General features: G+C 39.5%; 1 protein-coding gene across 3 annotated transcripts in view; it reads right to left on the bottom strand.

Moving 5' to 3' along the window:
- LOC128445096 (copine-8) overlaps positions 1 to 15,217 on the bottom strand; it is a 73,953-nt gene extending 58,736 nt beyond the window's left edge. For 2 of the 3 annotated variants that reach the window (XM_053427863.1, XM_053427864.1), the window contains exons 1-2: positions 15,126 to 15,202; positions 3,454 to 3,494 (exon numbers count right to left, since the gene is read on the bottom strand). In XM_053427863.1, coding sequence (XP_053283838.1) covers positions 3,454 to 3,494; positions 15,126 to 15,202 — 118 coding nt within the window. Of the gene's footprint in view, positions 1 to 3,453; positions 3,495 to 15,125 lie in introns of all 3 variants that reach the window. The other variant, XM_053427865.1, reaches the window with a different exon arrangement.
- Positions 15,218 to 23,300: the final 8,083 nt, after the last annotated feature.

Below are 23,300 nucleotides of genomic sequence, written 5' to 3'. Positions count from 1 at the left end.
ATAGATTATTACTAGTTATGCATTCATGTAAAAGTAGGATTTTACTTTAATTGTTGGTGTCGGTTGAGCTCTTTTCAACTATTTTGTATCTAAATGCAACAAATTATCGTTTTATTGATGGATTAATGTGTGGCTTGAAGAAAATTCTGAAAATAGAAAGAATGCTGTTACAAAGTTTAATATCATTACTTCCATGTTTCTTACTCCTATAATCATTATCATTACTATTTCTTTTGCCACTTAAGTATACGTTTACTCTCTCCCGCTACTTATTTTATTATAATTTCTATTGCTAAGGCACTGGTTCTGAATTTATTCCATATACAATTAAATTCTTAGATGAACGTATACAACACTATTCTTTTATTATATTCTACTCTAGTATATTTTACTACTAGTATGTGTGTGTGTGTGTGTGTGTGTGTGTGTGCGCGTGTGTGTGTGTGTGTGTTTGTGTGTGTGTGTGTGTGTGTGTGTTAGTGTTTCTTTATGGGTTCATATCTGGGTCAGTGTGTGTCTGTTTGTTAGTCCAACATTAACCAAATGGACAGACAGCGCAGGTGTAGTAGGGATCCGTGATGTGGAAAATAATTTTGATGGTATGTTTAGATGTCTTCATTTGGCATTATGCATAATGCACAATGGTACATCATGTCTGGTTAGTTGGTTATTGCTTTTTTCACTGTTTCCTGTTGTAGCGAGTGTTGTGAATGAATTCCTGCTAAACTTTGATGTAAATTTAATTCAATCCTGCAGTGAAAGCAGTTTTTCTGAAAGATTACATGCTCTCTTACACCCATGGAAAAAAAATATAAGATACACAAAACAAACTCTCTTAAGAGCTACTGACAAAAACAGAACCTGAGCTGATCTTTTGACATCTGATTATGAAGGAAGCACTTCCCACTGCAGTGACAAGCATTATCATTAATTACAGCCTTAAGTAATTGTAAATTTATGCCTGAGTTTATGTATGAGCTACCACCAACTGATGAAAGGACTATTTTAAAAGAATGGACTCATTAACGGTCATGATTGTGAGTGAATGTAATCAGCCAGTTCTATCTGATGAATTCCTGTTTTTTCCCCCAAAACTGACATTTCATCTATGAGAATGAAGCTCATGTAGAGACCAGATACACAATGTTGTTAATAACATTTTGTAGAAAACTGATGTTCTGATTATTCTGGCTCACAGCCGTGTTTAAAAGGCCCCCCTTTTTTTCAATGCAAACAAAATATGGACCAAAATACCCCACGTCTGGTATGGCGGCAGAAGTCTTCAAACTTGCCGTGTTTTGTCAGACTGTCAGTCTGGATGTTATATATGCTCTGTTGTGGATGATGTGCAGCGGGCAGGGGCTCAGCTGGTTGAATATACAGTCATCCTTTAATCCTGCCATGAAGCATCGGATGACACATGGTCTCTGCATTATTGTGCGGGGGCGAAAGTGATATTTCAATCATCTTCCATAAATAGCGATGCATCCCTGCATCAGAACAGTGCACTTTCAACTCTTCCTATTCATCGCGCTGATAATGAGGGCAGGAGCTACAACCATTTCTGTGTTGAATGTAGGAGATAGTGACAGTAAATACTGTGATAATGATAACTGTCTGCCCTTCTCCAATCTCCTGAAGCACACTGATCAAAGCACATCCTGGTTCATGGCTCACAGGAACAATGAATAAAATGCAAACACGTATAAGCACACACGAAGAAACACACACACACAACATACAGAAAACAGAAACACTGGATTGTCCAGATTTATAAGCTAATATGAATATGGTATGTGAGCCTGCCCGAGGCCCAGGCTCTGTGCACTTTTTGCGTGTGTGTGGCTCTGCTGAGGCGATCTAATGCTCTGTGACTGGGGCCAGTGCTGTCAGCAGAGCAGAGACATGGACGCAACACAAGTGCCTCCTTGCATAAATGTTGGGGTGGGCAGGGTTGCTCATCCTCCTCTCCCGCCGTCTGACACTCAAAGGTTCAATCCGCATTTCGTTGAGCTAATCAATTATGGGTTCACACACAATCACCAACCCTAAAAAGCCCAGAGTGTTCGCTGCACAGCAGCCAGGTGGCAAGGCGCTCTATATTGAGTGAATAAAGCAAGGTGATGCTGAAAACAATGGCATGCTGGCCAAACCCTGGATCAAAAGAGAACATAATTATATTCTCAAATAATTTCAGCATAACTCCTGAAGTGTTTTCCTCGCAAGTATTTTTAGAGAAATGTCACAGACTGTTACAGAAAACAAACCAGGAGGGACTTTAAAATCCAAGTGTGTGAGTAAAAGAGGATCTCTTCTCAGCATTTAATCAGGCTGGGTTTTCTTTTACATTTTCAACCAAAGGGCTGATGGGCAAATGTTTTTTCATTTTATAAAACCCCAAAAACTCCAATCCCAAATGCTGTCAAAGACAGAAAGCCACGGAAGAAAGAAAATCAAAAGCTACATACTATGAAAGAATAATAATCCAAGGTTCAGATTAGATGATGTTAGTTTTGGAGATGCTCACTGTGTCACATGTGATGATGAATCACAGTGTCTTAAATTCTTGCGGTGACTTGGCAATCAAACCAATCATAGCCTGCTGTCTGTCAATCACGGGATTGTGAAGATGCGACTGATGGGACTTATTCGGGACAATACTCCTGACCCATGGGTGTTAGTTAGATTTAATTACAGGATTACTGAGATATGTGTCATTTCACCTTCACTTCTCCATGTACGCAACTATTGTTATTGTCAGTATATTGTGAGTTTATTATCTGGCTGATATTATGTTTTGTGATCCTGGCATACACAAAAAGATAATAGATTTTTAAATATGTTCCGACCACACCAGTTTAGGCACATGACAGTTTTCAAGGTTTGATACCAACAACTGGTGATTATATGGCATCTCAACTCAAAGCCATTCTCTACATGAGAAATTCTTCAGTTCAAACACTTCTCTATCCAGGCAAATTACTGTTAGATGCAGACTGGGCCTTTTGAAATCCCCTGGACCAGTTACCAAATTGAGCCCCTGCTGTCAAGGGAGTTAGAAGTGTGTTTGTGTGAATGTGCGTGTGTGTGTCCTTTAATATGTAGGAGGGAAGTGCTGGTTTGTGTATGAGGAGGAACTGGCTCCCCTCACTCACGTTGAGGAGCTGAGAACAGTGACGAATACGACCCCTGACATATGCAAATGTTTACTGATTCACACTAACAAGGAAGATCGCACATGCGCATGTGTGTGTATCCTTGTGTTTCCACAGTTAAAAAAGGCTAGGAGCTGCTGCATGTGTTCACATTGTGTGTGTGTGTGTGTGGTTGTGTGGTTGTGTGCGTGTGTGTGTGCGTGCGTGCGTGTGTGCGTGCTTGCGTGCTTGCGTGCGTGTGTATGTGTGTGTGTTTGTGTGTGTGTGTGCGTGTCTGTGTGATAGGAGGCGAGCTTACTTGGATCAGACTTGGAGAATGTGTCTCTGTCCAGGAGATTTCTGCAAAAAACAAGGGGACACATTGATATAAAAAATATGAATACCACTTCAACAAAGAAAGTTGTTACATAAAAAACCTGAGCCTCTAATTAACTCCCTGACTGCACACACAACTTGTTTACCCATACTCCTCATCCAAATTGATTAAGAGAAGTCGTTTCTTCAAGTCATTGGGGCAGCAATATTAAACAGGGGCCCATTTATATTTCAAATGTACAGAGAAAACAGCAGACGGAGGACCTATTTTTCACTTTTTTGCACTCCCTGGGTGCCAGCAACAACATTGGAAGCTGCCATGAAATTTACATGACACTCGGGTCCTCCCTCTCTGCATGGGGAGGGATAAATGCACAGAAGTGCCCCGCTGCAGAGCAGATGCTCAGCGCCACCGAGGCACTCCACGGTTAAACAGCTCCGAAGGAATAAAATATGCACACAAAGATGACAAGTTACAGCTGCCTGAGACCTGGGGAGAAAAATAAGTGAGGAGCGGCTCGGGCTTAGGAAAGGGAGACCCGGCCAGTTGCGTCACCAGTGGTGGGCCTTTGTGGTTTTCATTCTGTGTCAATTGTTTACCGTGTCCAGGTCTCAGGAGGAGGTAGCCAGAAGGACAGGGATGAGTCTGAAAACATCCAAAGGACCAGAAGTGAACCTTCACTCACCCAGCTTGTACATTAAAACTCCACAAAGCTTTCACAGAGCTACAACCCAGAGAGACCAGATAATATGAGAGGTTTGGTCTTTGAGAAGAGTTGGACACTTTATCCTAAAAACTATTAATTTATGGTTCCTGTTTATACCACATCAAAGGTAATAAAAACATAAACTTTAACCTGTTTTGGATCATAGCAGCAGGCATTTCTAAATCCTATCCTAATCCTAAATCCTAATTCTGAAATGTGCTGTTAAGAATATCCAGACGTTGACTATCTGTTACTTAATGACCCAAAATCTACAGTTTCAGATATGTTCGCTTGGTCATAATTGGACCAAAATAGTCACATGGCTCATGCAGTTGAATAACATTAAAATATAACTTTTGTATTTTTCAAAACATACAGCTTGTTCTAGCTGGATAACAGAAATATTAATTGTGTGTCATGGTTTCAGAATCATTTCAGAAAGAGAAATGTTGGAAACAATGACGCAGTCGTCAATAATTGGTTCTTATCAGTCACAACTCATGACTCAGTAACCTCATAACAATGCATCGTTGTTGTTTCTCATTTGTAGTATTTTGTAACTAAGCAACCAACTGCAGATTAGACAATCCACTTCCTGTTTACAACGTTACGTACATGTCCAGTGAACGTGAATTGTCATGTAATATTCACATGATTTCAGATGTATTCCTTTGCACTGTTATTATTACTGAGATGAAGCTAAAACGCTCTTGTTAACAGAAGTCTCTTTTTTAAAAAACAGTTCTGAAATTAAAGTGTATGGATATACAGTAGCCTTACACTGCTACCAAGCATACTGATGGAAAATGAATAAATTCGACCTTCGAAGGTGAATTTTTTAGAATCCATTGTAACTGACCTGGATTCAAGTAAACCTCAGCCATTACACTCCATGTAATAAGAGACAAAAACATTTCACAGACACTTTTTAAGCCTTCGGGCTGTCATTCTTACAAGAGACTGCGTTTTGAGTTTTACTTTAAGCTGTAATAACTACAGAAGCATGACTTAGTCCATATTGTGCACAGAGAGAAAGACTGGGGGCAGAGTGGGATGAGGCTGCCTGCTATCATGCTGGCTGCAGGGCGAGCACTCTGTCACCCATCCTGCCCGTATGACAAGAGGCGAGTGTCTGGAATCTGTTGATGGCTAGTGATGTATCTAGATCAGGCACTAGTGTTGTCCTGATCCCAGTGTGGCCCAGATGGTGAAACACCACGCTCTGCTGCCTCACTGTCGGGGCACACCCCCTGGCCCTACCCCAGCTCTGATACCCTGAATAAATGATAATAAGCGATGGTGTAGTCATATCAGGGCTGTGTTTGATGACTGGCGGAAAGTCTGAGAGATTGTGTAGGAGTGAGAAGTGGGCGACTACACCTGCCAAATGTGATAAATGTCCAATAAATAGAAATACTGTTCCCTGATGGCCCCCAGAGGAACGTGAGCGGAGGCAGGGAACAAGATGCGTGGAAGACAAGAGGAGGAAAAAGTAAGTGTATAAAAGACAGCACGCAACTGTATGTGTATTTGCAGGCAGAAGTGCCCACAGACATATGGATTAGGTAACTGCGCCCTGATTCATGTGCACTTGAGGGCTTCCACCTGGCCCTGATAGAGACAGGCGACTCTTTAAAAAGCCCTTTCCACCGCGGGCAGTCCAGGAAACCTCTGGAGCGGTCCGAGCAGAGAGCCGCGTGGTTCATCAAACATTTATGAGAGCAGTCCCTCCTCGACACCAGAATTACATTTGAAATCCCACCAGTTACGTCACACATGCGGAAACATGGCAGCAGGAGCTTTAAATACCTGTCTGTGTGGGAGGGGGAGAAGGGGGATGGGGGTTCCATCAGCAAGAGCAAATGAGATAACATTTTCCAAGATTGTTTCTTGAAAAAACAAGAGAACACTGAATATGCTTGCTGTCTATAGGTCATGAAACGACGATTGCCACTGTGTATGTTCATTTAAAGTTCTTCTATATTCTGCATGTTACTTTATTTCCATCACCTATGTTCATCCTCAGCACCAGTTCCTACTCAGCCTCACGTTTCTCAAAGACAGAGAGCTCCAGATCGCAGCATGGGTGGTCACTACCATTGAGTAACCTCACGCCAGTCTGCTTGACGTTTAGCCCCACCAGCCATAGGGCAGGTAAGCTTACTATCAGTGCAGTGGCCTTCCTCTGTGGAGCAATAAACTAGCTAATTAAAAACAACACAAGCTGGTCCTGCTGGGAGGCTAACAGCAGATCAATAAGGCCGATTGAGTCGAAAGAAAGCTGTGAGCTGCTCCAATCAATCCACCTCTGAAGCACCTGAGGCCCTCTCTGAACTCCCAATGATTTTTCCCAGGTTATCTGTGAGTGTTTGTGTTCAACTACAAAGCAATGTGTTTTCAATAATTAACTCAATGAATCCTACTTTATTGAAGGAAAGTGACAAAATCAGCAATACAAAAACATTCCACTACATAAATACAGTATGAGTCCAGTATGGCTTCAGCAATCTTCTACATTAAGACCACTGGCAATGTTTTAGACCTTGTCTGCTCTACTGTCGATACCTTTTGAGCAGATATTTTCCCCTCTGTAAAAACGTGCTAACCAATTGTAGAGAAACTGGTGAATGGCAAATGCATTGTTATGTAGACATGAATACACAGAAAAATAAAAAAAATGACATTATCCTTTCGAAGGCTTTCGGAAAAATATCTGTTTGACTGACCTAAAACTGCGTTTGCATGTAAAAAAGAGGCCCAAACGCAGAGGAAGACATTGGTTTTGCAAAACATCTGCTCTTGCTTTACATGGGGGCGTGCAAGACTAGTTGCTAGGCATCCAGATGTCGCATAACATATCAGTAATTACCCTATCACATCACGATTATTCAGAAATACTAGCCAAACTTTACGTTGAATCCATTACAAAATAAGTATGAAACATAAATAAATGTGGAAAACTTGAAAGGGTCTGAAAACTCAGAATGCACTGTATGTAAAATGAAAATGAAATCTGATGTAGCTGCCATTAGACTCAATTAACCTAACATAAGTTCACTGTATGTGACTTTGAGTGTGCAAGAATGTGCACTTGTCGTTTTGGAACTACTTAAAAGTCGTCCCCATTCTCTCACAGCAGCAGATACGTTACGCTAGTGGGGTGTGATGCTTTCACCCTGACCATTCAGATTTGGTCCATAAGAGGAATACATTCAACTTGAGATGGTATTCTACATGAGAGATAAGGAGATATTCAAATTCAGAGTGACGTGGTCATACTGTCAACAGGATCACAAAAAAAGGGATGACAAATTAATGGGCCTGAGACCTCATTCTCTATTTTCAAAGGCAATTTCCAACAACGGCCCAACATCCAATCACAACAACAAAACTTGGTGTAGCTCAGAGTGACAAAGAAATGTAAAGTTTGTACTTCTTTTTATAGAAAAATATACCCTCCTCTTACTTTAATACAGTTTTGACATGGGATTCAAAACACCTCTCTGTATCAGCAACAGCCAACAACCTGATAGTTACAGAGGAAATTGGTTTAGCAACACTACCACTCCTCTATAAGTCATCCAATCAAATCTGCCACATTTTAGATGAATGGTTGTGATTGGTCAGGATGGATGTAAATCAGTTTGAACCAAAGCGGGGGTTAGGCCAAGCTTGTTCATTGCTCTGGCTTCCAGGCTACATCCACTCTTAGAGCCCATCAGTTATTGTCTGATGATGAATTAGCCTCCGGTGCAATTGCTAATACTTAAGCGCTTCTAACAACATATACCCGGACCCCGTCTTCTGTTTGCTTATATGGCTTATAGTCTGACAAGTTTCTTTCATCAAACGAGTCAAATTTCTCTACAGATTTTGTTAAAATTAAAAAGCTTTAAAGTACAGTTTTGTGCAAATTAGCGCATGAGGTGAAATTGTAAGACACGCAAATTCAAGACTTTTGAGTGCTTTTAAAAATAATTACAGTGAAAAGAAAGAAAACCTTAGACGGCGAGCGCAATAAAGAAGCAGCACTGATAATAAATTACAGCAGAAAAAAAGCTAGTGACACTCACTTATGCAGAATGTAGATATATTAGAGTTACCACTGCTGCTGTTATATGCTCATTTCAAATGTTTGAATTTAAATACATGTGGTGGGCTATACAAGAATGATCTCAGTATTAAAATAAAACATAGTAAGTTGTTGCTGTGTGTTATACAGTTGTCTTTGAAAAGAATTAATCCATTTTCTCCATTGTCACAATACACTATACGCAGCTACCATTAAGTACACCTGCAATCCAATGCAATCCTATACAACTTCCAATAATGTTGACTTAGTGGACACTGTCAAAGACTTGTTAATTCAATAGGTATTTTTAGCACTGACAACATAGTGATGATGATGGTGTTGCACAATAGATTGTGCAGGTGTAAAGGGAACATATGTCATTGCATATATACACTACAATATTTAGAACTTACACTTTAGTCCAAGACAAACTTAAAATACACTATGTGCATTAAAACATCACAGCAAAAACAAGAAGAAATAAACAGAACAAATCCCAAACTACAGGGTTTGTGTTTCCCCTGGCTGCTAAAGAATAAAATATATTGCTTTTGAATATGTGAATGAGCCCCTGAGCGGCCATCCATGGTCATTAATTAATGAACAGTTTACACTGTTGGCAGCACAATGCAGCACAAGTCAGAGTCAACTGTAAGAGAAGCATTAGAGACAAGAGAGATCATGAAGGCCATCTGAGAAAATGGATTGATATTAGTTTTTAGAGCAATATAAAAATATGAACTGTAAAAGACTAAAAAGCTGATTCTGTCACCTTGCAGCAGCCACTAGAAAAAATCAGGTGTTTTGGAGGCTACAGCGTCACCTGGAGTGAAGCTGAATGTTCCCGAGAGAGCGTTGAGAGCAGCCTGATGGTGTCTCATAAAATGACTGAAATTATTTATAGTTAAAATATAACATTTGGGTGCAAGATAGTTGAGAGGGAGGCATATTAGACCAAAGTCTAGAGTTAAACGTTTTTTAACATGATTGTAGCATTGTTTACTGATGTCAGAATCTATCATCTGTTAAACATAGTATTAACATATCATATTTTATTTGCAGTTTCATAAATTTTGCATTCAATTTTTATAACTTAATCTTTTAGCCAATAAAAGGGTTGAAGCTAGAGAATTCTCAACTAATATCAGAGTTTTATTATTATTATTATTAATATTATAAATATTTGCAGGTTTTCATTATTGTAAGTTCAACATCTTTCACACATCCTTTCCCCTCCTGTAGAATAAATAATTAATATGTCAATTAAAATAAGAATCAGCACATTATATAAAAAATGAAATCCAATGTTGTACTTTTATAGCATTCAATCACTAGTGCTTAAAATGACTCAACTCTGACCTTGTCAGCCTAAATGTACTTGCCTGACCAACCTTTGTACTATATGGTGTAATGTTGGTTGTGTGTGTACAGAACTGAAACATAAAAAAACCATGGACACAAGATCTTTCTGTCTCTTTCTCCACCTTCCTCATGGAAAGTGCAGTATTAGCTGTGACACATCGACCGGCCTCTCAGCAGGTCGTTGTCCGGCTCTTATAGAGCCACATAGCAACACGTCGATTCTTCGATGGGGTACACTTGCTACCTTTTGTGCCCAAAGGTCACAGCTATCTCTCCACTGTAGACAGCCGTGCCGACGTGAGTGCCGCCATCTTTGTGCCTAAACATTGGCAGACGAACGACCATCTGCAGGGTTCATTTGATTTTGCAGCTTCAAAGGCCTGCTAGGCTCGCTGTTTACTATCCATGCACAAAAGTAACCTCCAATAAACTTGTGTGTGTATGTGTGTGTGTATAATCAAGGCCTTCTGATCAGTGGTGATCAGTCAAACAGCTGCTGTTGCTAGTGACGCAGACTGCATTTCCTCTCACTCACACACAATATTGGACTTGAGTTAATCAATCTGTCACTTCTTCTGCTTGACTACACACATGATGAGTCTGGTGATGGTGTGGCCTTATTGAGTGAGGGAGGGCTTTCACTGAAAGGTGGGATTTATCTAGACTGAATGTTTCAATAGCTTTGCTGACATGCAGAGACACCAAAGTGGGAAAATCACACCGCCCACCGGCTCAGGGCTGGTAAATGTTGCTGAAGGTTTTGACTCAGCCTGAGCAAATGAAGCCCACTTGGTTCTTTTTAAAAATATAATCAAACTAAATGGTTGAGAAAAGAATGCATCTGTCAAATGAATGAAACTATTGATGTAATTTTATCTGTGGATGGACACATGACTACTGGTATTCAGGGTTAATGTCTTATCAAGACATGGATTTAGTGAAACCTTTACACCATGTATTAAACTTAGTCAGTTTTCAGCTGATCAATGGTTTAAGTTATTTTTGAAGCAGAAAAAAGGCAGACATTTTACGTTCAACAGTTTACAGTTCACCAACTCAATTATGAGAATTTGCTGCTTTGTTTCCTGACTCAATTTTAGTTCATACAAAACTGAAACTGAATTGACTTTAAATTGACTTGACCTAGGGCATGTGTCCCTGACCTATCAGGAAACGGAGTGAGTCAGAACAAGGCTATGCTAATTGGATAATGGGAGAAGCATTGTGTGCAAATGGATTCTACTTTGTAAAAGACTGAATTAAACATAAGTTACATCACAATCTCAAACTAAATAGTGCTGTTATATGGAGATAACACTGGCCACACATGCTTGAGTGACAGTTCACTATCTCTCAAAGTCATTTCTGTATCTTTTCAAACAAATGACATGATTTTAATTTGGGTTGAAACAGCTCTGATGTGCTGCCAACATTTTCATTTTTAGCTTCAGCATACTACTGTGATTCAGTATTACATTTCCACAAAATGGGGGAATGCATAGAAAGGCTGGTTAAACAAAAATAAACTGTCAAAATAGAGCAGCAGAGACAAAGATAATCCAGACTTTTGGAACATAGTTACAGGGCATACAAGCCAGTAGCCAGTCAGATTTACCTTTAGCCTGAGTGTACCCTCAAATTCAACTTGTATCGTTGATTACAAGGCCAAAAGACTGAAGTTATGTTCCTAACATCTGCTGGAAGTCTCTAACACCTGCTAACATCTAACAGTAGTTGGTAATTTCATCTGTTCAGAAGACCTTCAATCGTACAAGGAATATTCACCATCTTGTCCTAAACCATACTCCAAACACTCTGAATACCACATTTCCCATAATGCCAATTGGTTCTTTAATTAAAACAACACATAAGTGTGAATATAATAATCACTGAGTTAATAGTTAATTGTGTACACATAGCTAAAACTGGCGTGGTTTAATTCTACAATTCTTTGGATAAAATCGAACAAACACATTTGGGTATCAGCTTGACAGCGTAATGATTAACATGAATACTCAATGTGATGGCTTTTAGCTGGGTGTCAATAAACTGGCAACTGATTCAAACATTGTTTGTAGTGATTTGGTCGAGCTGTTCCATTAAGACATTTCATGGAAGGTTAAGATCCACAATACTATCAGTCAAGTTGAAATAAAGGCACAGCACTTAAATCATCATTTTTGTCAGAGGTGTCATTTTGTCGATCACAGGTTAAACTGTATAAAAGGACTGTCTATGGTGTTTACTACTGACAGACACCGTACATCTTATTGGCTTTCTCTTGGCATGTGTATTGTTAAGGGCCCGAGGACAAGCAGTTTTAAATTTGGCTCCATTTGAAACAGGTGACCAGCGCTCAGTGGCAGATGGGACCCTATAAGTGGTGTTGTTGATCACGCCAACAAGGCATTAACACGGAAACAACTGATTATCCAGTTCAGGTTCTGCCTGATGAGTCAAGAATCACTGACCTTGGAATAAACAGATGAACAGCTCTTTGTGCAGCAGCAGGGGTTAGGCTTCTGGGTTCTGTGGACCGAGTCCTGCAGCTGCTCTTTACTTGCTGCAGCTCAATAACTGTAAGTCACTTTTAAAGATTCAGAAAGGAAGCTGCAACCAGCATCACCACAGGCAGAACAAACAGCCCATTCCAAACAGGCAAGTTCACAGTGGACACTGCACTACTTGCTTAATAATCCTAAGACTCAAGACTCCATATCACACATTAAAAGAAACAGAGCAATTTAATAATATACTCCTTTTGTTTTCTGTAATTATTTATTTCCTTTCGAGACAACATGAGCTCGAGCCAAGACTGTGCAATATGATCACATCTCATATCTCATTAGAGGTAATTTCATATCCACCTTACAGCTGTTACCTATTTCCATCTTCATGATTCTTTTCCATATGGTGCAGTGCCACAGGCAAACGCCTCTTGCAGCGTCTGCGTTTGAACCATTATTCTATCATCACACAACATTGTCATATCGCACAGCCCTGGCCAGAGCTCATACTCAGTGTTTGCATGTGTAAGCATTGGGTGTGTTTGTATTTTGTAAGAAAACAAAGATGAACTATGACCCTGGAAGATCTTTCCTTTTTTGATGTCATAATTTTAAAAGAACGATTATTTTCTAAAGATGGCGGCTTCATCGTTTTGGAAGGAAAAACACAGGCTTTGATCTCTAAATCATTAAGGTCATTACCAGGCAGATTCCTTTTGTGAAGCCATTATCAGGCGTTTATGTTAGAGCGACATGAAACAGCAACAGAACCTCAGTTCTGTGCATCAGCTGCTGGACTTTATGGTCAGAGGAAACATTATTCAGTCCAAAGTCTTTGTTCTTCTGTTCATTATAAGTCTTTAAAAGGATTTACAAGAATAAAGTGAAAGAAATAATTAACCATCAAGTAAAATATTATTTACTCGAGCCCAATAGGGCTAACCAAAAATTACAATATTTATGACTAGTATTAAATACCCTTACATTAATAATATCCTATTATATATAATATGATAATGTTTTCTATCATTATAATATCAATGATACTTGGGAACTACAGCTGCTTTTAAACTAAAATTATTAATTGATTCATTGATTTATGGAAAATATTTATTTTTTGTGCCCCTCAGACGTGAGGATGTGATTCCTGCTTTTCTTTGTCTAATATCAAAAATAACAATAATAATTTGAATTTAAAACCTTATATTGAGAAGTTGTGATGGACATTTTGAATTCATTGACACACAAAACTTGAAAATGATCAGATGGATAAATAAATAAAATGGTTTTACAGTGCAATGAAAAATGTATTGTGATGCAGCTATTACCAGAAAAGACAGATTACTACCTACTCTACTTTAAAATATAAAAATCTCATATATCATTGTTGGTATTACACTGGTGGATGATGGGTCGAGAAAACCCTGCAGATGCCTCCATTGGATGTTTAAGCTGCGACTAATAAATGATTTTCTTAACCACTAATGGACCACCTCATCGTCATTGGTCCAAAATAAGAAATCCTTTGCCATTGCTTTTCCTTAGTCATATATTTTCTGCAACTAGGCAACCAGCTACAGGGAAGATGATCTAGTTTATTTACCCTGGCACATGCACGACCAGTGTACATGAATGGCCATGTGATATGCATTTTCTGGTGTAGGATTGACAGAGTTTATTTCTGATAAAGAGCTGAACCGCTCGTCTGGAAGGAAATCTGAATTGTATAAGAGAACGACTATTGATGAAGACCATTGGATACTATTTAAAGCTCTAGAACAGTTACTATGGAAGAGTGAACCTCCAACTTCCATGACCATTTTGATAAAGCACGCCGCTTAATTTGATTTTCAGTTAGAAAACATGACTTTAACGATGAATCAATAAAGAGACATAATCAGTCAATTCACAATGCAAATAATGTCAAATCCATGTTAAGGCTATCCAGCTCACTGCATCAACTAAAACAAACATTTCTGTTTCACTCTCCACCTCCATCATCAAAACATAGACTGAGGGGATATCTGTCTGAGGAATAGCAGTCTCCCCTCCATAGAGCTGCAGAATATATGTTACATGCTAAAACAGTTAATCAAATAATCAAGACAATTATCAGCAAGTTGATCAGAAAAAAACTATTTCCAATACATTCCTTGCTTTTCCTTGTCTTTTGTGATCATATCACCAATATGCACATCCATACTCTTGCTGATTAATATATATTAACACGTATTTTCTGAGCAGGAGGCTGAATAATGTTAATGCACAGAAGATGACAAATATGTGAGCTGATGGAAGATAGAAACGGAAAAATACAGGTATTTCCTTTCCAACTAAATGTAAAGAAGCATAAAATCATCACAATGGAGAACCTGATTGGTGTCTTCCATTGAGGACTGCCTGTCAAAAACAGCCTAATTAACCAACCAACGTGATAAATTGTCTGTGTGGCTGCTTTAAGATAGCTGCTGCTTCTGGAGTAAAACTGAAGCACACGGACTGTTCAGGCACATTTCACCCAGTCTCTGCTCACAATCCTCGGAAAGAAGCATGAACATATGAAATATATAAACAAGGTCTGACTCAGAGAGGAAAGTGACTATTTCCAGTCATAAGAAAACCTACATCCCCACAGCTCTCACTTGTGTCAGAGCTGGGAGACTTGGCCACTCTGACCTCCGTCAGGAGATCACCCAGAATCGCAGTGCTGCCAACAGACGCACCAAATCCAGCTGCGTTTCCCTGCACGTCTCCACCTCAGTCCCCGAATCACCATCAAACCTCCACTGACACACGGATGAGAGGGACCCCCACGAATGATTCGGCTCATGTTACATCCAATGACACTAATAAAAACGTCCATCTGGTGCGTGAGCATCCATCCTTACAGCCACAGTGAAACAACAGTTCCTCAGTCAATCAGGAGAATCCTGTGGTTACTTTGCCTCTCACCGACACCTCCGCGCTGAGCCCACACTGAAGTGAGGCAGCAGCACTTTCTACTCACCTACAAGACACCGTGAGTTCAACTTTGGTGGCAGGTATGGCAGCGGTGAACGGGTCCGCGTCCCCAATGCACGCCATGTTCATCAGTCGATCACAAAGCGCCCCGTATCCAGCGCCCTGACGGCGGCATGAGAGGAGCCGAAAGAAGCGGAAAGGATGGCTGAATGAACGGGAAACCTCGCGTGGAGAGGGGGAGAGAGAAACGAGCACGACGAGCCTCCTGATGTCTGAGAGAGAGAGACAGGCAGGGAGAGACTGAGAGGGAGAGGGAGAACTGGGCAGGAGCAGGAGCTGCAGGGCGTCGGGGTCGAGCGCGCCTCTCTGTGCGCCTCGGTGCTCCTGTGGAGGGGGGGGAGAGAGCGAGAGAGCGAGAGCGAGAGAGAGAGAGAGAGAGAGCGAGAGAGCGAGAGCGAGAGAGAGAGAGAGAGAGAGCGGGGGGCACACACTTACACACACACACGAATGCTGTATTTTACCGTATTTAGTCTGTTTTCATCTTTATGTTATCTCTTTATATTATTACTTTTACTTATTTTATTACTAATATCAATATTGTTGTTGTTGTTATTATTCATATTACTGTTATTATCATCAGGCAGGTTTTATTTTCCACATTAAGTTATAGTTATTTATGCTATTTTGTCCCTGACTGGTTTCTTGTATTTCATGTGAATGCAATTTCGAATGAACTTTCTTGCATGACATGCTATACAAATCATGTTGTTATTATTATTATTATTATTATTATTATTATTATTATCATCATCATCATCATCATCATCATCATCATCATCATCATCATCATTTTTCTATTATTGTTTGAAGCACTGTCATTATTATTAAGATCCGGACCTGGTTTGATTCAATGTTTTGATTTAATATTGTCTTTGGAAATAACATTTAAATTATTTTTATTACAATTATTATGTTAACCTTGATAATAAGATTGTTTATCATTTATTTATTTCAAAGGGACAATAAACAAATGCACTTATCACATAATTAAGGATGTAGCTAGCAGCTAGCTATGGTACAATAAACCTTTTTACACATAGTCAGCCTGTACTATAATGTAGTGTTGAGTGCTGTCTTTTAGGTTGTGGTGCGTAATAATAAGTGCAAAGCAAATAACTAAAGAAGAAACAGATGTTAAACTCAAGGTAATAGCCGCTCTGTTCAAATATCGTTGTTGCAAAAGGCTAGCTAGATTAGCTATGCTGCTAACCAGCACGTTTGGACAACAGGAGCTCAGTTAAACACTTGCTCTGACGGTATTTGTAGGAGATATACAGATCAGTCTGGATGAAAAACATACCTGCTACACCATAAATAAAAAAAGAACGATTTTAAGTTATCTCCATGACTGAGGTCAGTTTCCTCTACAGTTAGCTGATTGGCGGCCATGTTGTTTCTTATTCAGCTATGGAGGTACAACTTAGAAAGCTTTTATCTAATTTGTAAATTTTTTTAGAATATATTTCCTCCAGATGGTTAAAGGCACATTGAAAATTAGCATGTTGTCATGCTTATATTTCAAATATATAGTATTATATCTATAACAAAAACACTGCATAGACAAAGAAAAAAATGTGAATTCTGTGTAAAGACCATAAAGACCCAAATTTGATACAATGAAAAAGAATGGCTAATGGCTAATTCAAGAGTTGGTTTCAGGGTTTAAATTGAGGTGAGGATGAGGGCTGTGTGTACAAAATGTAATTATAATTAGTACTCCTAAGTAGTCTATATAAATGCAAGCACCATTTGTGAGTAGGGAATAACATGAGATCCATTCAAGGTTTAACATTTAATATTGGGTGAGGAAGTTTTCTGGTTTCACATCAGATCTTACACTAAGACTACTGGGTCTGATATATTTACGGTTAAGGTTTTGGTAGACCTCTAGAAAACAAAGGAAATCAATGCATAGTCTTTGCAAGTGTAAAAGCCAGTGTGTGTGCAGGTTGCAGTGAAGTAAAAGTGCTTTCAAGAGGCCCTGCAGAAGTGGTCGACCATCACACAGATCATGAGATCGTGTATTTCAAGTTCAAGAATGCAGCCTTGAACAAAATAGCCACAATAGAACTGCAGGTGGTTAAAAAGGTTGTTGGATCAATAGGCTCATTGATTACTTTGCTGGGAGCTGAGATTCATGGATTTAAAAAAAAAACATTTGGGACCTTTTTTAACAGCAGCAACTTTCCTCTTTACTTCGTCCCTTCCCATTAAAATGAGATTGTTATTTTGGTCTAATTCTGGAGGCAATATAAGAAGACCCAGTGTGTAACAATGAAATTATTTATTTTCTCAGCAGTATTTTTGCAATAACTGGTGAAAAATACGCTATTTTGTTATTTGATTACTGTATTTAATAATGTTATGAGTATTTCTAATCAGATTAATGATCTATTTAAAGGCTGATTTCTACCACACACATTTTTTCTATTAAGGTAATTGAGGTGAACAATTAAACAGGAAAAAGAATGTTCTTGTTCCCTCCATCAGAATTTATGATCATCCAGAGAAGAACCAGCTGAGTCGGCACTGTGGGTGGGAGACAATACAATTATACATGTTTGGAGTATGACTAGAAAGAACTAAAACAGTGTGACTTAAATATCCTAATACGTTAAGGAACAAAGTAAAGTTTGAAATGATTAACGATGCAGTGTCTTAAAAAAGGATAAAGAAATTTTACATGGACATAAAACAAAAATAAAGCTAAATTAACGGATCAATTCAGCTTTAATATTAGCTCATTAGATTTGTATGACACCAAAACAGCTGCTGGAGTGGCGCCCCGATCGAGGAGTCTGAAAAGTTGAACACCGCCTTTTTCTGATATTTTGACCTCAATTTATTAAAAAAAATCTATCTTAGCAGAAAACCGCAAGGGATCAATCAACACTAGCTGTTGTTTATCATAATTCTGTCCACCTGCAACTACTACAACACACTCTAATCACCACCCACCTGGAGTTTGCTGCTTCCTTCAATAACTGTCAGGTATGAAACATGTGTCGCAGGAGCTGGTGCCACTACCAGAGCTGAGAGGGTTGATAACACTGTGATTGGACAGCTGTAAAGAGTGCTGCATTGGGGACAGACAACAAAAACCACCTGAGCAAAACAAACTCAATTTACCAGCCCAGCATGAACCACAGAGCTAAATATAGAAATATATGTGTCAGCCTCAGTTAGTCTGAAGAAACAGACAGAAGGTTTATTCTGCAGGTCAAACACCTGTTCTGTGGCTGGGTGTTTTCTCTGGGCTCTCACTAACACGTATGTTCCAGCCTGTAATTAACTGCTGAGATGATTGATTTAAAACCACACATAATAGCCTTACTGTTTTGCTGCAGGAAAAATCAGGGTATCACCGGTGTCAGAGGTGAAGACTGACTAAGAATGGTCGACATGACAGCTCCCCAAAAGTGAAGCCAAACCATCTGGATCGCCCCCTGGTGACAGACTGCAGTGCAGTTCATAGACCCAATCCTCCTTAGTGTTAGTGACATGAGTGCAGATATGGATGAGGCGGATTCACTTTCTTGAACAATGTGATAATGGGCGTTTTTTTCCCCACAGATTTCCCAAAGTATACATTTAATAGTATATTTAGATTATGTAATGCAGAATATCAATTTTGGTCATATAATATGTTATCATATTTTCCACCTTACCAAAAATATATGGTCATCTGGATAAATACTATTGTAAGCTGTTGCACTCACTCGTTTCTGTCTAAGATTGTAAAAGGGCCTCTCAGTGCTGTATTGATTTTTTTCTTTTTCATCGAGCTGACACCGACTTTTTGCATGTTAGTATTGCAGCCATTTCTCTGAGTCACCTTCTGGATGAGGGAGCTTAATGTGGCTTCTAAAATTTGAGGGCAAATTGATGCACCTGGCTTTTTACACAGAGGACAAAGAACAGCAAGATGATATGACTCCTATTTTCCTCTGAGACGATACCAAAAAAGAGGACAAGAAAGAGCCAATACGAATCAACCATTTATTTCAGGCGACATCTCAGAATATTTTCCTTCTATGAGAATTTCATCTAGGCTGAACACAGAGAGAGAATGAGCGTAAAGACTGTTGGAAGAGCCTTACCTGTGAAAATTAAAACAAGTGCTGATGCTGCGTCAAGAACAAGGCGACATTTAAAAAGATTCAAGTGCAACAGCTTCACACATTGAATTGCTGTTTTTCTGTCATTGACAGTACACTGTGTTCTAGCTAAGGTCTGTCTGGCTTTAAAGAAAATCAAGGTAATTAAAGCTGCAAGCAGAGTTGGACAGGCCCTCACTTCTGGTGCTTCTCGGGCTGCACGCTGGACATCACCTGACAGAGCTGTTGCGACCATCAGACAGTCTGCGAATAAGTGAGATGTCCCTTCTTGTGTGTGGGGTGGTAGATATAAGTATCAAATCCTGTGTCCACTATATTGCGCAAGTGAGCATGCACCAAGTCTATATTTTGTCACTGTGAAATGTGGACCAGTCCATGACATTTCATGTACCTGGAATGATGATTACTATACTGGGCTGACTTTCTGTTGCACCATGACTGATTGAATATTGGCTTGTAGAAGTCCTCAAGCTGGGACTCTAGGAAAATGTATATTTGTATTCAGTCATTCTTGGCCTGATATATCTGCCAATCAAAGTAGATGAAATGTGATGTGAAAACTAGTTAAAGTCAAATGTTGTAGAAAGGCTCTAGTGAGGAACCTTGTCTAAGTGTCTCGGTGAATATGGCAACGACAATTTATCTAAAACTCAAAATCAGTCTGTCACCTCAACATGGTATTAGGACAATTCTGACAAGTTTAAACAGGCAAATCTATTAATCTGATGGGAGAATATTTTTAAAAGGACGATAGGAGATTAATAATAATAATAAAAAACGTTTCCAACCATGCCAGCTGGTTGCGCTATAACCAAGACTGAAATTTAGCCTGTAGATTTAGCCTTCAAGTCTGGACTTTTAACAATCACTAGAATAGAACTCAGTAGAGTGCATTCTTTCACCAAGGCCCAACAGTCCCCTTTAGTTCAATCAAGCTGCACCTTCCACACACTTTCTCGATGCCTTTTTTCCCTTCACTAGTCATGGGTTGATTGGTTATTCCAGTAGGCGCTATAACTTTTTCAAAATTGGCCAATATTCACCATAGGACATCAAGGTCTTAGAGCGTTTCTGAAAAAACCATCACTATAATTAAAAATCTTAACAGGGAACGTGGCAGAGATCATCGTGCTGGGCCAGATTCATCTCAGCTCCTCACAGTATTGGCACACTAGTAGGTCATACAGCAGCTGAGGGAGCAATGTAGAGGAAGTGGTGGTTTGGATCATTTGTAATAATGAAGGTGATGGTGATTTAGAGACAAACCCCTTGATGCTTCTGCCTGATATATGAACTTTAATATCGCCTCATTACAACTTTACCTCCTCCAAAGTAATTTCTAATTATCTCTCTGTGTACTTTCATATTAGATTCTTATTGGTCATAAAACCCTTACAAATATTAGGATTAATTCAATCAAAACAATGTTATTATCTTCCATCAAAGTTCATTCATGATATTAAGTTTTTAGTTTGTGTTGTATTCTTTAAGGTTCCAGTGCCTGTGAATTGTGAGCTTTGAATTATATTCATCCTCCAGTGCCACAGATAGATTCCAAGTTATTAGAATGTGAAACCCCTCTGACTGCTCCTAATTGCTCTCTCCTCAATCTCTCCTTCCCCTAATTTGCCAAATTGAGACTGTGATAGATGTATGGAGTTCTTCCAAACTTCATTATCCTCCTTATCCCTGCCTGACGGCTGAGAACATTGTCTATGACTAACGCTGGGCAGGCAAGAATAATTCAAACCCACAACCCACTTACACACAGATTCATTTTGAATCATAGAAAAACATCCCAAACTTTACCAACATCTCAAATATATAAAGGTAGAATGAACATGTAGTTCAATTATATTTTGGTTTGTTATTATTGAGGAAAACCTATATACTTTAATCATTGATTACTCAAATTATTATTTTCTTAATTAATCAATCATTTGGACACATCAGAAATCAGTGACAGAAAGATTCCTTGAGCCCACACATCATGTCTTCAAATTTACCATCAAATGTTTTGGTACGATGCTGGAAAATATACTTAAACAATGAATTGATTGTCAAAATAACAGATGATGATTCCACTTATTAAATCTAGGGCTTGTTATCCTGGAAAGTCTAACAAGGTCAGGCTACACTTTGAAAGTATGCTAAATCCCCATCTCTTCCCATTGGCCCTCTTGTCAAAGCTGCGGCCCCAAAACGCATGAACGTGCATTGAGTGACAAACTGCTAGAAGCCGACTCTCTGTGACTCGCTCGCCAACCTTCTACTCTGCTTCAGCACTCTAAGTCTCTCCAGCTGAAGACTCTGGTCATGTGAGAGCATGGGCAGGGTGCACTTAGTTCACAAGAACATCGCAGCAGGAGATTCTCAGCTCAGATGTGTCCACAACAAAATAGAAGTGTCCGGCGCGTCCAGGTGAGGGGTGGGGCAGCAGGCAGAGGCAGGAGGAAAAGCACAAATACTGCTGCAAAGATCATGTGTTTCTGTTAACGTCTCATCTACACCAAGCTCCATTGGCGTCTTATATGTGTATGGCTCCTCTCTTTCATCCGAATTGATTTCATCCTTAATGTGATTTGTTTTGATTATTTTTCCGTCTGTCATGTTTTGGAAACATCATCAACCCACCCACTTACTCTGGGAAATCCTGCTGTTCTCTTACACCAACGCAGTCAGATGTTATCCAGAGTTTTTAAATGAGACATTTGTTATTAGGATTAACCCCTTAAGTTGTACCATTTGATTTTCAACAGGGTCCAGAACACAATAATACAAATACATTTAGACAACATATTCAAAACACGCACACACATGAAAGTCCTGACTCTGACATTTGTGTATTCACAGGCAGCTCCTCTGTTCTCAAAACAGCTTTAGTGACAACCAATCATTTCATGAGTCCGAATGCAATTACTGGTGATGTTGACAACTCACTTATCTTTGCAGCTCTCGTATTTATGCAACGTCATGCAGCGTGAAGGAAGATTTGTTTCTCTTGTGAGGTGCAATATAATATAATGTCTATACAAGTCCAAACCAATAGTATAATATTTATTGTAGTACAGTATAAATGATGATGAATAGGATTTTCTGAACAAAATGGGCACATAAAGGAAATGTCAGCACCCTCAGTAAAAATCACCTGTTCCCTTGTTGCTTAGCACAGTGTAAAAGGCTGTTTGAAATCTGGTTTGTGCTGAGGCAGGTCAAATTCTCTCTCTGAGGGGCAGAGATCTGCTCGGCAATGAGCAGCAGCAGGGCAGCGATCTAAATGTGCACATCCTTGCATCTTGAGAAACAGCTGGTTGTGCTGTTTTGTCTTTAATGAGGATTAATAGACTCACATCAAAAGAAGAGGCGACTGACCAATGAGCTTCTGTGTTTCTCTCTGGGAAGAGGTCAGGTGGATAACCTCAGAGTTTCTAGCTGCAGCCCAGCACACGAGCACTGAAGGTCGTAGCTTAGTTTCAACAAGATGCACTTCAGTTCAAGTGATTTTAAACAGCGTTCAGCGTGTTGAGACTTCGTCAGTGACATCCACACACACACTCAACACTGTCACACTCGCATCAGGAGGCGCCGTCTCTGTCACAGACGTCAAACAGTCCTGCAGATCCATGACGGACCAAACCAGATGGCCTCCCAAGTCGTTCATTAAGCCTCTGAACAAAGTCTGAGTGTGTGAGTGATCTCACTGGATTGTGACAGCATCACATCTATGTGTTATTGTGACACAATATCACTTGTAATATGAAGTCTCTTTATATAGACCAAAATATGGGCTCTACACTCTGTACAACGTACCTAATACTGTAATGGTGCCTTTTACTTATATTGTTTAATATATAACTCACCAGTTGTTGGTCAGTAAATCCAACCCACAACAGCTAATTGAAGGATTCACATGACATTTGGTTCAGACATTCCTGAAGGGATGAATCCAAGTGAATCTGGTGACCCCTCGACTTCTCCTCTAGTGCCCCAAATACATTGACTTATTTTTTGAGTGGAATGTTCTCAAAGCTGTTGTATAGACT

Source organism: Pleuronectes platessa, chromosome 7, assembly GCF_947347685.1.
Source record: "Pleuronectes platessa chromosome 7, fPlePla1.1, whole genome shotgun sequence".
Taxonomy (NCBI): domain Eukaryota; kingdom Metazoa; phylum Chordata; class Actinopteri; order Pleuronectiformes; family Pleuronectidae; genus Pleuronectes; species Pleuronectes platessa.
Note: the sequence above shows the minus strand (reverse complement) of the source record. Positions and strands in the feature narration are given on the sequence as shown.